Consider the following 16,648-nt stretch of genomic DNA (forward strand, 5'->3'; position numbering starts at 1 on the left):
GGTTTGGCCCAAGGACGAACCCTATTGAAATTGGAAAAAATCGGTTCAGATTTAGATATAGCTCCCATATATATTTTCGTCCGATTTTCGGTAAATGGTGCACCAAAGACCCTGAAAATCATTAGATTTGCACGAATTTTGGCATAGTGTACTGAATTAAGTTGACAATGATGTGTGCTAAATTTCGGGAAAATTGGTTCAGATTTAGATATAGCTCCCATATATAGTTTCGTCCGATTTTAGGTAAATGGTGCACCAAAGTCCCTGAAAATCATTAGATTTGCCCGAATTTTGGCATAGCGTACTGAATTAAGTCTACAATGATGTGTGCTAAATTTTGGGAAAATCGGTTCAGATTTAGATATAGCTCCCATATATATTTTCGGCCGATTTTAAGTAAATGGTGCACCAAAGACCCCGAAAATCATTAGATTTGCACGAATTTTGGCATAGTGTACTGAATTAAGTTGACAATGATGTGTGCTAAATTTCAGGAAAATCGGTTCAGATTTAGATATAGCTCCAATATATAGTTTCGCCCGATTCATGTTTATTGTACACCAAACTATCAATGGGTGTTTGATTGAGATTAAATTTTAAACAGTGCAGCATACCGAATAGCGTGTGTCAAGTTTGCTTTAAATCGATTTACAGATTTTAGCATAGGTAGCAGAATGACATGTGTAGGCTGTGTAGGGATTGATGTTAGTCGCTTTAAGTTTGTTTAATTTCATGTCAATGTTCCATCGAAAAGGCGACGTCTTTTAGGATACATATGTATAATATGCCCAAAGTGGTGAAGGGTATCATATAGTCGGCCCAGTCTGACTTTACTACTTTCCTTACTGGTTTTTTAAATAATATTTTTCAGAGGCCTACCTTGGCGTTGATTTTTTAAAGAATATTTTTCAGACGGACTTTATTGAGTCTAATGAATTTTGTTCTTAGGCTGATTTTTGAGGACAGCTCATCAATAAAACATAAAGTTTCACCAGCCATTTTTTCTATTATTCTGAAAATAAGATTGATGTAATTTCATCTTTCTTTCGGCGATTCGGCGGTTTATTCGCACCACAAAACAAAACAAGATTTTGGTCACAACCTTTAAACACCACTCAACCCGACTGAAATCACTCACTTTGCACTTTGAGTTAAAATAGTTGTGGCGCAGTTCAGGTCAAGCTATTGATTTCTAGACACCGCAAACATAATTAATTTAAAATTCATAACATTTGTTGGTGTTGTTGTAATAATAGTCGGACGGAGAAAGATGCTTTGGTGGCATAGACGATGTATGTGTGTGCGAAAATATAAAACGGTGTAAGAATCACGGGGTAATTTGAGGTCAAGTCTTTCTTTATGAAGGGTTTAGCGGCAAATATGTCCATGAAAATTGGTAGCAGATGCCTTTTTGGTAGAATATTTTTTTCAGAGGACAATTGAGGTTTTGATTTTCGATAATATTTTTTTTAGGATAATGTTTTGTATTTAGGATAGGTTTTGTATATAATTTTATAGAGAGATTTTAAAAATATTTTTTTAAGCTCTTAAGTCATTTTTTATAGAATATTTTTTACCAATGCTTTCAATGCCCATGAAAATTGGTAGCAGATGCCTTCTTAGTAGAATATTTTTTTCAGAGGACAATTGAGGACTTGATTTTTCGAGAAAGCAATTTTTAGCTTAAAAATGTGCAGATTTTTAATATATATTTTTTCAAAGTACCATCAAGGCGTAGATTTTAAAAAATATTTTTTAAGGCTTACAACGTAGTTGATTTTTTTATAGAATATTTTTTCCATTGCTTAGGGCGGCATGGAGATTTATGGAGATGCTTAGTAAAATTATGATAATTAATAACATTTGCAGTGATAAGCCTCTAAAAATATTTTAAAAATTTCCACATTTAATTTTTCAGAGAATTATTCTTCTGAAATTTTTCTCGCGGGTCATTGACATTCAGGTTGGAAAATCGCCCTCCTTGTGGAAGGAATTCACAATCCACAAATGAGTAAATGCTCTGTAATCTGTAACTAGTGCACATGCAACCTTATCACTAATCCGACTTCTGTTTACATGGTTTGTTGTACTGCTTACCGAATCAATTATTTTTCTAAATTTTGCCGACATTTTGTCTGTCCCACTGTACATAATCCATATTCGTGACACACAGAGACACATTACATAGCAACCACAGACATCTACAATGAAAGTGGATGATCCTAATGACAACACCTGCCCCGCCGTATATAAATCTTCAGAAATGTCAATTTCGTTGCACTTAGCCAAAGTTAAGGGAACAATGGCATTCCAAGCCGGATTAGTTAAATGGTCAATTATACACATACGTACACTGCCTGGAATGTCAATGGATTAGTGTCGCAGCATCAGGTATGTTCAAAAAATATGGTGGGCTATTTTAGTTTAAATATGCGTTAAGGGAGGATTTGTAACTCTCAAATACGAAGAAGTATATCAGTGCTATAAATTTGAGTAACATTTAAGGAATAAGTCTCGAAACTAAAATCTTATAAAAACAAGACTCGAAAAGGTCGAAACCTACTCTGACATTTTTTTCGGGCAGCTATGCAACTGAACCCTTTAAAAAGAAAGACTTGACCTCAAATTACCTTGTGCTTCTTACAACGTTTTCTTTTCCGCACACACATAAATTGTCTATGGCTTATCTAGCGAATACAGGCAGACACAACACCAAAGCATCTTTCTCCGTTCGACTATTGTTGTTGTTGTAATAACAACAAATGTTATGAATTTTAAATTAATTATGCTTGCGGTGTCTAGAAATCAATCGCTTGACTTGAACTGCGCCGCAACTATTTTAACTCAAAGTGCAAAGTGAGTGATTTTAGACGCTTTGAGCGAAGTTTAGAGGTTGTGACCAAAATCTTGTTTTTTTTTTTGTGGTGCGAATAAACCGCCGAATCGCTCTGAGAAAGATGAAATTACATCAATCTTATTTTAAGAATAAAGAAAAAATTTGGCTAGTGAAACTATAGGTTTTGAATAATGAGCTGTCCTAAAAAAGCACCACAAAGAAATGGCGTGAAAAAAGACAGTTAGGCCCTTGAGAAAATATACTTTAAAAAACCTACACCTTGTTAGGGCCTTGAAAAATATTCTTTAAAATAGTCAACGTCGTGTTAAGTCTCTGAAAAAATATGTACACCTTATTATATGAAACCAGTAAGGAAAGTAGTAAAGTCGGACGGGGCCGACTATGATACCCTTCACCACTTTGGCATATTCAACTGATGAATCACGTTATGTTATATTAACTTCAGTACCTTGTGCAAAATTTGTGTCAATTTTGTGTAAAATCGGACGAAAATATATATGTAGAAGCTATATAAAAATCTGAACCGATTTTAACGAGGTTTACCAGAGATTAACTGCAGTTCATTGTACAAAATTGTGTGGCTATCGGACACACAAGTGCACAATTTACATAAAATCGGAAGAAAATATATATGGGAGCTATATCTAAATTTGGACCGATTTTCAAGAAACTTAACACACATCATTCTAGACTTAATTAAGCTGTGCCAAATTTCGTGCAAATCGAAAGATATATATAGGGACATTGGTACACCATTTACATTAAATCGGGCGAAAATATATATGGGAGCTATATCGAAATCTGCACCGATTTTCAGGAAACTTAACACACATCATTGTAGACCTAATTCAGTACGCTGTGCCAAATTTCGTGCAAGTCAAAGATATATAAGGACGTTAGTGCACCAATTACATAAAATTTGGCAATATATATATGGGAGCTATATCTAAATCTGAACAGATTTTCAGGAAACTTAACACACATCATTCTAGACTTAATTCAGTACGCTGTGCCAAATTTCGTGCAAATCGAAAGATATATAGTGCACAATTTACATAAAATCGAAAGAAAATATATATTTAGGAGCTATATCTAAATCTGGACCGATTTTCAGGAAACTTAACACACATCATTCTAGACCTAATTCAGTATGTTGTTCCAAATTTCGTGTAAATTGAAATATAAATAGGGACTTTGGTAAACCATTTACATTAAATCGGTCGAAAATATATATGGGAGCTACATCTAAATCTGAACCGATATTTAGTACAGTACGATTTTAATTCAGTACGCTGTGCCAAATTTCGTGCAAATCGAAAGATATATAGGGACTTTGGTACACCATTTACATTAAATCGGATGAAAATATATATGGGAGCTATATCTAAATTTGGACCGATTTTCAGAAAACTTAACACACATCATTCTAGACATAATTCATTACGTTATGCAAAATTTGGTTTAACCATTTGAACCTATTTTTAGGAAATTTAGCACACATCGTTCTAAGCTTAATTCAGTACGTTATGTTGAATTTCGTGCAAATCGACGGATATATAGGGACTTTGGTACACCATTTACCTAAAATCGGACGAAAATATATATGGGAGCTATATCTAAAGCTATATCTAAATCTGAACCGATTTTCAGGAAACTTAACACACATCATTCTAGACCTAATTCAGTATGCTGTGCCAAATTTCGTGCAAATCGAATGATAAATAGGGACTTTGGTAAACCATTTACATTAAATCGGATGAAAATCTATATGGGAGCTACATCTAAATCTGAACGGATTTTTCCCAATTCCAATTGAAAAAATATTCTTTAAAAGATCTACGCCTTGGTAGGCTCTTGAAAAAATATTCTTTAAAAGATCTACGCCTTGGTAGGCTCTTGAAAAAATATTCTTTAAAAGATCTACGCCTTGGTAGGCTCTTGAAAAAATATTATTTAAAAGATCTACGCCTTGATAGACTTTTGAAAAAAAAAATATTCTTTAAAAAATCTACGCCTTGGTGGGCTCTTGAAAAAATATTCTTTAAAAGATCTACGCCTTGGTAGGTTCTTAAAAAAATATTCTTTAAAAGATCTACGCCTTGGTAGGCTCTTGGAAAAGTATTCCTTAAAAAATCTACGCCTTGGTAGGCTTTTGAAAAAAATATTCTTTAAAAGATCTACGCCTTGGTAGGTTCTTGAAAAAATATTCTTTAAAATATCTACGCCTTGGTAGGTTCTTGAAAAAATATTTTTTAAAAGATATACGCCTTGGTAGGCTCTTGAAAAAATATTCTTTAAAAGATCTACGCCTTGGTAGGCTCTTGAAAAAAATTGACGCCTAAAAGCTGCTCTAAAAAATATTCTTATTCTGTAAAATAGAGTGGATTTTTAATGAATATTGTTTCAGAGCAGAATTGGGCTGGGGATTTTTAGCGATTGTTTTTTGGAGCAATTTGTTAGGGGTAGGATTTTTAAAGGATGTTTTTTGCGCAGTCTTCCAGGCGCGGATTAAAAAACAAACATTTTCAGGAGCTTACCTTTATTTTAGATTTTTGAAGAATATTTTTAGGAGCTATTCGTTAGGCGAGGATTTCTAAAGAATATTTTTTCGAGCAGTCTTCCAGACGTGTATTTTGTAAAGAATATTTTTAGGAGCTATTCTTTAGGCTCGGATTCTTTAATAATACTTTCAGGAGCTGTTCTTTAGGCGTTGATTTTAAATAATATTTTTTCGAGTAGTCTTCTAGGCGTGGATTGTCTAAATATTTTTTTCGAGAAGTCTTTTAGGCGTGGATTTTTTTAAGGAATATTTTTTTCGAGAAGTCTTTTAGGCGTGGATTTTTTAAAGAATATTTTTCCGAGCCCCCTTTAAGGCTTAGATTTTTTAAAGAATATTTTTTCGAGCAGTCTTCTAGGATAGGATTTTTTAAAGAATATTTCTTCAAGCAGCCTTCTAGGCGTGGATTGTTTAAATATTTTTTTTCGAGAAGACTTCTAGGATTTGATTTTTTAAAGAATATTTTTTCGAGAAGACTTCTAGGATTTGATTTTTTAAATAATATTTTTTCGAGCAGCCTTCTAAACGTGGATTTTTTAAAAAAACCATTTATTAAAGTTGTTTCAAAGGCGTGTTTTTTCAAGCTTGAGTTGTCTAATAATCGATTGTAGAGTAATCACAATTATTATATATTCGAACAATCAACGTTGACAATTATCTGTAATGACTTAGTAAGGCGTGAGACTTAATCATGTAGCTGCAACTAAAGTTAGTAATTAACGAAATCTATGTTGCATTCATAAGAAAAAATAGGAATATACATTATAGGAATTTCGTACACATTTAATAAAAAAATTGGTTACTTGGAAAAAAAAAATTTTTTAAAAAAAAAAAAAAATCAAAAAATAAAAAAGGATTTTTTAAAAGTGTTCTGAAAATATAATTTAACAAATCTATTTCAGGTTAATTCGTACAAAATATACATTTTTAATATTTTCTTTTCATGTCTTTTAATTTAAAAAGAAAATCGAGAAAATTCCATCAATCGCATTTCTGACCCACTGGCATCCCTAACATAGTTTTCTGATTTATCTGTCGATATGTAAATCTATGTAAATTACAATCATTTTCTTTTACAGGTAGCCAAAAAACGAAAGACATCAGATGGCCGGCAACAAACATGTCACACACACTCACACCACACTCCATCTAACCTGGTTGGGCGAACACAATGAGTGAACTAAACCATCAACCAACCACTCGAGTGATGTGTGGATTGTGGCCAAAAACAAAAAAAGTGATGTTTGGTTTTGAGTGAAATTCGAAAAAAGTCTCAAAACCGCATAATGAGACAAAAACCGAAACGCATTTCAGAAATTCCACAAATTGGTGAAAGACTTCGAGAGGAGCGTACCATCCATCCAACTATCCACCACAAGACGACCTGAAGCAAAGAAGTCAGGTTTAAAGAAAAAGAAAGAGGGAAAGACGACAACAACCAAAACAAAGTCATATTTTGTGTGTGTGTTTGGAGAGGAGCATTGCTGGCCATTGTTGTTGCTATTGTTATTTTTGTTGTTGTTAAATAATTTAAGTTTTTGAACGTGCTCTGCTCGCACCTACATAGTTGCTGGTATTACAGTTGTTGTTACTATTATTTTTTTTTACTCGTGGATTCCAACTATTTACATAGACGCGCTGAATTTCGAATAGCAAAACAAAAACGAAACAAATTTGAAATTTGTTAAAAAAAACTAGTGCAAAAAAGCAGCAGTTTTACATTGCCAGCAAACTTGAAAACTTCAATCCGGAAAAGTGTAATTTTCAAAACCGAAAGCAGAAAAAAAACAAATTCATCAAAATGGTAAGTGAAGCCAGTAATTAATTTGTTGATGTTTTTTGTGAATTACGTTAAGGAATTTAAATTGTCAGCTATCACAAAAATTTGAAAAATATTAGGAGTGGATTATTTAATGAATATTTTTTAAAGAATTTTTTGAAATTTTTTGGAACACTCTTCTAGGCCTTGATTTTTAAGGAATATTTTTTGGAAAAGCTATTTAGGCCTGGATTTTAAAAGAACAATTTTTTCGAGCAGTTATATATGCAAAAATATTTTTTCGAAAAGTCATCCGGGCGTAAATTTTTAAAGAATTTAGAGTAGTTTTATAAAAGTGGCCTGGATTTTTAAAATAATATTTTATTCGAGTAGTTATTTAGGCCTGAATTTTTGAAAGAATAATTTTTCGAACAGTTATATAGGCCTGCATTTTTTATTAAAGAATATTTTTTCCAGCAACCTTCTATGATATTTATTTTTAGGAGCTATCCGAGCAGCCTTATAGGCGTGGATTTTTGAAAGAATTTTTTTCGAGCAGCATTCTAGGCGTGGATTTTTTAAAGACAAATTTTTCGAGCAGTCTTCTAGGATATTCATTTTTGGGAGCTATCCGGGCAGCCTTCTAGGCTTGGATTTTTTAAAGATTTTTTTTCGAGCAGCCTTCAAGGCGTGGATTTATTTTTTTTTTGGAGCAACCTTCTATGCGTGGATTTAGGCGTCGAGCAGTCTTCTAGGCCTGGATTTTTTAAAGAAAATTTTCTCGAGCAGCCTCAAGGCCTCGATTTTTTAAAGAAAATTTTCTCGAGCAGCCTCTAGGCCCCGATTTTTTAAAGAAATTTTTCTGGAGCAGCTTTCTAGGCCTGGATTTTTTAATTAAAAAAAAATTTCGAGCAGCCTTCTGTGATATTTATTTTTAGGAGCTGTCCGAGCAGCCTTCTAGGATTTTTCAATGATTTTTTTTTTCGAGCAGCCTTCTCGGCCTGGATTTTTTAAAGAATTTTTTTCTGAGGAGCAGTCCGAGCAGCCTTCTATGCGTGGATTTTTTCGAGCAGCCTTTTAGGCATGTATTTTTTAAAGAATATTTTTAGCAGCTATTCTTTAGGCATGGATCTATTAAAGAATATTTTTTGAGCTCCCTTCCAGGCGTGAATTTTTTTGAAGTATATTTTTAGGAGCAATCCTTTAGGCGTGGATTTTTTAAAGAATATTTTTAGCAGCTATCCTTTAGGCGTGGATTTTTTAAAGAATATTTTTAGCAGCTATCCTTTAGGCGTGCATTTTTTAAAGAATATTTTTAGCAGCTATCCTTTAGGCGTGCATTTTTTAAAGAATATTTTTAGCAGCTATCCTTTAGGCGTGCATTTTTTAAAGAATATTTTTAGCAGCTATCCTTTAGGCGTGCATTTTTTAAAGAATATTTTTAGCAGCTATCCTTTAGGCGTGGATTTTTTAAAGAATATTTTTAGCAGCTATCCTTTAGGCGTGGATTTTTTAAAGAATATTTTTAGCAGCTATCCTTTAGGCGTGGATTTTTTAAAGAATATTTTTAGCAGCTATCCTTTAGGCGTGCATTTTTTAAAGAATATTTTTAGCAGCTATCCTTTAGGCGTGCATTTTTTAAAGAATATTTTTAGCAGCTATCCTTTAGGCGTGGATTTTTTAAAGAATATTTTTAGCAGCTATCATTTAGGCGTGGATTTTTTAAAGAATATTTTTAGCAGCTATCCTTTAGGCGTGGATTTTTTAAAGAATATTTTTAGCAGCTATCCTTTAGGCGTGGATTTTTTAAAGAATATTTTTAGCAGCTATCCTTTAGGCGTGGATTTTTTCGAGCAGCCTTCCAGGCGTGGATTTTTTAAAGAATATTTTTAGCAGCTATCCTTTAGGCGTGGATTTTTTCGAGCAGCCTTCCAGGCGTGGATTTTTTAAAGAATATTTTTAGCAGCTATCCTTTAGGCGTGGATTTTTTAAAGAATATTTTTAGCAGCTATCCTTTAGGCGTGGATTTTTTCGAGCAGCTTCCAGGCGTGGATTTTTTAAAGAATATTTTAAGCAGCTATCCTTTAGGCGTGGATTTTTTCGAGCAGCTTCCAGGCGTGGATTTTTTAAAGAATATTTTTAGCAGCTATCCTTTAGGCGTGGATTTTTTAAAGAATATTTGTAGCAGCTATTCTTTAGGCATGGATCCATTAAAGAATATTTTTTGAGCTCCCTTCCAGGCGTGGATTTGTTTGAAGTATATTTTTAGGAGCTATCCTTTAGGCATGGATCTTTTAAAGAATATTTTTTCGAGCAGCCTTCTAAAGGTTAATTTTTTAAAGAATATTTTTAGCAGCTATCCTTTAGCTGTGGATTTTTTTGAAGAATATTTTTAGAAGCTATCCTTTAGGCGTGGATTTTTTAAAGAATATTTTTAGCAGCTATCCTTTAGGCGTGGATTTTTTCGAGCAGCTTCCAGGCGTGGATTTTTTAAAGAATATTTTTAGCAGCTATCCTTTAGGCGTGGATTTTTTAAAGAATATTTTTAGCAGCTATCCTTTAGGCGTGGATTTTTTAAAGAATATTTTTAGCAGCTATCCTTTAGGCGTGGATTTTTTAAAGTATATTTTTAGGAGCAATCCTTTAGGCATGGATCTTTTAAAGAATATTTTTTGAGCTCCCTTCCAGGCATGTATCTTTTAAAGAATATTTTTTGAAGTATATTTTTAAGAGCTATCCTTTAGGCATGGATCTTTTAAAGAATATTTTTTCGAGCAGCCTTCTAGAGGTTAATTTTTTTTAAAGAATATTTTTAGCAGCTATCCTTTAGGTGGCGATCTTTTAAAGAATATTTTTAGGAGCTATCATTTAGCTGTGGATTTTTTTTGAAGAATATTTTTGGACACAATCCTTTAGGAGTGTAATTTTTAGGGAATATTTATATATTTATCGAGCACCTATGTTGGAGAGGATTTTTTGGAAAAAGTTTCTTAAGGAACTATTTTGACATATAAAAAATACCAGATTATGTAAATTAATGCCAATGTTTCTTCAGTAGTTCGAACTGCATCGATTGTAGAAAAGATCGACATGTGTTCTAACCTAACTACAATAGTAGTTATCTCTGAACCCTAGCCACGGAACTATAGATAGGAAAATTAGAAACAGAAAAAAATCAACAAACATCACGAGCTGATAAAGTATTTCATTTAAAGGGAAGTACAAAGATTACTTATATGCTTCCTACATCCAGAGATTTTAAACATAGATTTGGAAAATATAATTGAAAAAAAATACAATTTTCCTCAAAATGTTTTAGAAAAAAATAAATAATAATACAAATTGCGTATCGCAATCCTATAATCTCAAACAAAAATGGGTGTGTTAATTTTGAAGGTCTTTTTAAGACTGATGATAAGTTCGATTTCCAAAAAATGAAAAAAAAAACAACATCCAACGTCATGGCATGTGAGGCTTTCCAAAAAACACATAATTTCTATGAAATGTAGACCCAATTTTGTTGTTGGTAAAAAAATCTGTTCACAAGTAATTCTCCCAATCTCCCAATCTATTTTCTATGTGTGTATATAGAACCTTATGTATTGCTCAAGTGTGAACTGATAATTTGTATGTTGCCACCATCATCATAACCAGCAGCAGCATCAAATCTATTTGTTTTGCGAAATTATTTTATTTTTTTTATTTTGAAAATGATTTAAAAAATACAATAACAATTCTCTGTAAAATATTTTTTTTTCGAAAATAAGCAAAAAAAAAAATAGAAAAATCATTGTATGTATATATATTACAAAAACAAAAGAATCGTATTTTATAGACTCTAGAAGCTAAGTCCTACTTTAATCTCTGGATTTGAAATCAATATTCAGTTAAACATCAGCTCGTGAAGATTACAACCAACCGTTACGCTACGTTCGGTTAAATATTTAATAAATATATAATTTTTTAATAATTTGTATTTCTGTTAATATAAAAAAGTGAGTTATTTTTACAAGAAAAAAAATGTAAACAACAACAAAAAACATAATATTTCATTGAACTTTCACAAATAATCAGTTAATCTGACAATCAATCAATAATTTCAAATTATATTTTTTAAAAATAATATTCGTGATTCTTATTGATGAAGAAAGAAAGAAAATATTTTTACATAATCTCCAGGTTATAAAATAGTTCCAAAGAAAAAAAAAAAATAAATAAAAATTTAAATGTAAATCTTAAGATATATATTTTTTCGGGAAACTATATATGCGATGATTTTTTAAAAACAATAATTTTTCGAAATTTTTGGATATGGGCGTTTAAAAAATATTTTCGAAAACTTAGATTTTTTAAAAGTTTTTTTTCGGCAACTTGGATTTTTTAAAGTGCATTTTTTCGGGCAGCCATCCCGCAGTCAATTTTTTAAAGAAATATAAGATTTTTTCAAAAATATTTTTTCAGAGTGTTTTTAAGAATATTTTTAAGGGCTATCCTTTAGGCGTGGATTTTTTAAAGAATATTTTTAGGAGGTATTCTTTTGGCGTGGATTTTTCAAAGAATATTTTTAGGAACAGCCTTCTATGAGTGGATTTTTGAAAGAATATCTTCAAGAGCTTTTGGATTTTTTAAAGACGTGATTTTTTTAAAGAATATTTTTAGGAGCTATCCTTTAGGCGTAGTTTTTTTGAAGAATATTTTTAGGAGTTATCCTATAGGCGTGGATTTTTTAATGAATATTTTTAGGAGTTATCCTTTAGGAGCTATCCTTTAGGCGTGGATTTTTTAATGAATATTTTTAGGAGTTATCCTTTAGGAGCTATCCTTTAGGCGTGGATTTTTTAATGAATATTTTTAGGAGTTATCCTTTAGGCGTGGATTTTTTAAATAATATTTTTAGAAGGTATTCTTTAGGCGTGGATTTTTTAAAGAATATTTTTAGGAGGTATTCTTTAGGCGTGGATTTTTTAAAGAATATTTTTAGGAGGTATTCTTTAGGCGTGGATTTTTTAAAGAATATTTTTAGGAGCTATCCTTTAGGCGTGGATTTTTTAAAGACTGTTTTTAGGAGCTATCCTTTAGGCGTGGATTTTTAAAGACTATTTTTAGAAGCTATCCTTTAGGCGAGGATTTATAAAGAACATATTAGCAGCTATCCTTTAGGTGTGGATTTTTTAAAGACTATTTTTAGAAGCTATCCTTTAGGCGTGGATTTTTAAAGACTATTTTTAGAAGCTATCCTTTAGGCGAGGATTTATAAAGAACATATTAGCAGCTATCCTTTAGGTGTGGATTTTTTAAAGACTATTTTTAGAAGCTATCCTTTAGGCGTGGATTTTTAAAGACTATTTTTAGAAGCTATCCTTTAGGTGTGGATTTTTTAAAGACTGTTTTAGGAGCTATCCTTTAGGCGTGGATTTTTTAAAGACTGTTTTTAGGAGCTATCCTTTAGGCGTGGATTTTTTAAAGACTGTTTTAGGAGCTATCCTTTAGGCGTGGATTTTTTAATGACTGTTTTTAGGAGCTATCCTTTTGGCGTGGATTTTTTAATGACTGTTTTTAGGAGCTATCCTTTTGGCGTGGATTTTTAAAGAACAATTTAGCAGCTTCCTTTAGGCGTGGATTTTTAAAAGAACATTTTAGCAGCTTCCTTTAGACGTGGATTTTTAAAAGACTATTTTAGGAGCTATCCTTTAGGCGTGCATTTTTTTGAAGAATATTTTTAGTAGCTATCCTTTAGTCGTGGATTTTTAAAATACTTTTTTTAGGAGCAGCCTTCAAGGCGTGGATTTTGTAAAGAATATTTTTTTAGAAACTTCCTAGGCGTTGAGTTTTTAAAGAATATTTTTCTAGCAGCTTTCTAGGCATGGATTTTTTTAAAGAATATTCAAATTTTTCTAGCAGCTATAACAGCATGGATGTTTTAAAAAATACATTTTTTAGTAGATGTAATTGAATTGCACATAGAAAGAGGTTAGAAGGAGCGTATAAGTATATCTGAAGAATATTTTTTTCTAGGTTTCGATTCTTTAAAGAAAAATAGAAAAACAGAATTGAATAAGAGAAGCTTCATAGTGGTCCTAACAAGCAGTGGTGACAAGAAGCCATATAGAGATCCGAAAAATAGGTCCGAAGAGTTTGGAAGGTGTTCTATGTTTATCGAAATTTAATATGAGGAGCTCTTTAGAGGTCCGAACAAGTTATATAGTAGTTCAAAAAGGTCTCTACAGAGATTCGAAGAGGTTGAAAAGAGCTTTAAGTATGTCTTTAGGTGTCCTAATTTTCTATATGTTCCTATTTATTCTATATGTATCCTAACAGGTTATAGAAGCCCTATGGAGGTTATAAAATGATCTATACTGGTCATAGGTATCTGGACACACATATTTTGAGAAGCTTCGTAGAGTAGAGGATAGGAAAGAAAATTTGTAGATGTTTCATATGTATGGAGATCTCTACATACATACATATGAGATCGGAATTGAATGTGAGGAGCTCTACAGACATCCGAACAAGTTATATAGTAGTCCTAACAGTTTACTAGAAGCTCAATAGAGGTCCCAAAAGGATGAAGAGCTCCGAAGAGGTTGGAAGGAACTCTTTAGAAGTGCGAAAAGTTATGACAAAATCTATAGTGGTCCTAACAGGTTACCACAAACCATAAAGAGGACCGAAATGGCTATAAGTAGAATTATAGAGAATCGTCATACGAATCTGAACAGAGACAAAAACCATCTAAAGTGGTGGAAATAAGTTATTGGAATTCTAAAAAATTCAGATCCAGATATGAGGAATACTATAGTGATGCGAAAGGTTGTGTAAGGCCCAACAAATAAGCTGCAAAATGAGTATATTTTAGAATCGGACAAGTTATAACGAACATCTGTAGATGACTCATAGGCATGAAGATCTCTACAAAGGTCCAAAAAGTTTGGAAAGAGTTCTATGTTTTGTCGGAACAAGTTATATAGAAACTTTATGGTAGTATTAACAGGTTACTAGAAGCTCAATAGAGGTCCCAAAAGGATGAAGAGCTCCGACAGACGTCCGAAGAGGTTGAAAGGGACTCTATAGAAGTGCGAAAAGTTCTGGGAAAAAAATTTTTAAGAATTATTAATTCTCAAATTTTTTCCAGGTTTGAAATCCGAACATTTTTTAGCTGATTTTGAAATCTCCAAAACTCTATAATTTTCGCTTTTCTTTATCTCGCGAAAATTCCAGACACGCTGGAAATCGTTGTAAGCTACATTCTTGAATTTCCTTATCAATGGCTGGGCTGTGGGGCATTAGAGGTGGCTGTTGTCATAGATTTCTCCAGCAACAGCTGAAGAAGACGAAAAAATTTCCATTGCTGATTTATTTTTCGAAATGAAATTTTCGAAATTAGATCAATAGGTAAATGTGAGGTCCATGAAATGTCGGAATCGTAAAAATTAGGCACCTTGACAAATTAAAAAATACTGACGTACATAGCGGACATTGGTAAATATGGGATGTTGTTGGTCGAATTTTTTGCACACACACATATTGAGATGATGGTTCTTGTGTGTGTTGCACACACACTAAGATAATGCCTTGTGCTGATAATCTTTTGCACGTCAATTAACAAAAAAATGAAAAAAGTTACTGACTGAGAAGAAATTTTCAAAAGAAAAAATCTCCGGGTCGTGAGCGGCAGGAAGCTTATCAGTGTTTCTTTATGAAATGAGATTTTATTTTGTATTCTGCAAGAGATGACAAAGATTAGTCTCTCCTCTCTTCCTACTCTCAAAAAAATTAAATTTATGATCATATAACCCTGGTCAATTTTATTAATATTGTTGTTCGGCTTTTTGTTGTTTTCCAGGTTCATCAAAGTTTCAAAATGGCTTTGTCCAAAATCGATACCGAAATGGATCAGGAGAAATACCTACGTGAGGTCACCCGCCATTTTCGAGGCATTGAAAAGCCATTGAAATATGGCCCAGTGATAGAGACCCTCAACGATCTGATTGCTGCCCTGCATCAAGAATTCGCCACGAATTATGTCAACATTGAAATGGTCAATCACATTATGTTGTCGTACAAATCCAATCCCAAGGAATGGAAGAAATTTGCCAAATTCGATCGTTATAAGTATACGCGGAATCTGGTGGATGCCGGTAATGGAAAATTCAATTTAATGATTTTATGTTGGGGTGAAGGTCATGGCTCGACAATACACGATCATTCCGATTCACATTGTTTTATGAAAATGTTAAAGGGTGAATTGACAGAGACCAGGTATACATGGCCGGAGAATACCACGGCTGAGGATCATTTGGATGCCATACCGGAGGATGGAGAATTTGAATATCATGATGCGCTGCAGGTGATTGGACAGAGGACGATGGGGCTGAATGATGTGGCCTATATTAATGGTAAGAGAAAAAATGCCATTCCCCTTAACCACTAACTCTATTAATCATCAATTATCTCTCTCTAGACAACTTGGGCCTACATCGCGTTGAAAATCCCAGCCATTCGGACACGGCCGTATCTCTGCATTTGTACTGTCCACCCTTCGATACCTGTTCCATGTTCGAAAAGACCACCGGCAAACGTCTGAAATGTAATATCACCTTCTGGAGTAAATATGGCCAGAAAGTTGAACACTAACCTCACTTTTTTGGGGTTTTTTGGAATTAAATATAAAATTTTGTAAAGTTTTTTTCCCTGTAACAAAAATATACATACACACATCCTTATACAAAAAAGAAAGAGGACATCTATAGGACACAAGAAGACTTATATAGTTTGTACATTTTGTTTTTAATTAGTTAGTAGTTGTAGTTGTTAAATATATACATATAAATATATATTATTCTATTTATAAGGAAAATTTTGCATTTCATAAATTTTATAACAAACAAATATATATAAGTAGTAGTAATAAAAAAATTAATAAATTGGTTTATATCGGTTAAAATAGGGATAAATTAAAATTATAATTAAAAAAGTATCTGTACCCTACATCCTATAGCTTCCGTCTGGCTTGTTGGCTGGAGCGCACAATTACTCTCGAAGGAGTAACTGATTTTATCCAAATTAATATTTCTTCCGTACCGTAAATCAAGTTCGAAGGTGGGACCCATCGTTCTACTCATTCCAGTACCTTCCATACAATGTAATATTGCATACTTTACAAACCTAATCGTGAAACTTCGATATAATATTTATATTCAATTAATTATGAATTTTTATTTATTTCACAAGAAAATATACGATTACAGCTTTCATATGATACCATTTTCAGTTGACTACCAGCGATACGAAAAAAGTTATAGCCAAATTGAATGAGGTATGCTGTTTTATTAAAAACCCATCATCAGCGCCATCTTTTGATGGGCATAATTCAAATTAACCTACCTTTCGAGCTTACTTACTTAGCTGGCTTGTGACAGAACATACGTTCCATAAGCCGAGCTTTGAAAAGATTTACAGGCGCGTCGGTCTTTTG

At 32.6% G+C, this 16,648-nt stretch overlaps 1 protein-coding gene across 1 annotated transcript; it reads left to right on the forward strand.

Annotated features, from left to right (window-relative positions):
- Positions 1-15,016: 15,016 nt before the first annotated feature.
- LOC133326763 (cysteine dioxygenase type 1) lies at positions 15,017-15,807 on the forward strand. Its single transcript, XM_061535372.1, has 2 exons — positions 15,017-15,569; positions 15,635-15,807. Exons 1-2 carry the CDS (start codon positions 15,035-15,037, stop codon positions 15,805-15,807), a joined length of 708 nt encoding a protein of 235 aa, XP_061391356.1. The 5' UTR covers positions 15,017-15,034.
- The last annotated feature ends 841 nt before the right edge of the window (positions 15,808-16,648 follow it).

Source organism: Musca vetustissima, unplaced genomic scaffold (assembly GCF_032173495.1).
Source record: "Musca vetustissima isolate MV318-11 ecotype Yass unplaced genomic scaffold, APGP_CSIRO_Mvet_v1 utg2742, whole genome shotgun sequence".
In the NCBI taxonomy this organism is placed as follows: domain Eukaryota; kingdom Metazoa; phylum Arthropoda; class Insecta; order Diptera; family Muscidae; genus Musca; species Musca vetustissima.

What these genes read in the sequence shown, in the direction of transcription:
- LOC133326763 (XM_061535372.1), top strand. Translation starts at nt 15,035, where the DNA reads ATGGCTTTGTCCAAAATCGATACCGAAATGGATCAGGAGAAATACCTA. An exon ending in TGATGTGGCCTATATTAATG is followed by an intron (nt 15,570 to 15,634) that starts GTAAGAGAAAAA and finishes ATCTCTCTCTAG; the next exon opens with ACAACTTGGGCCTACATCGC.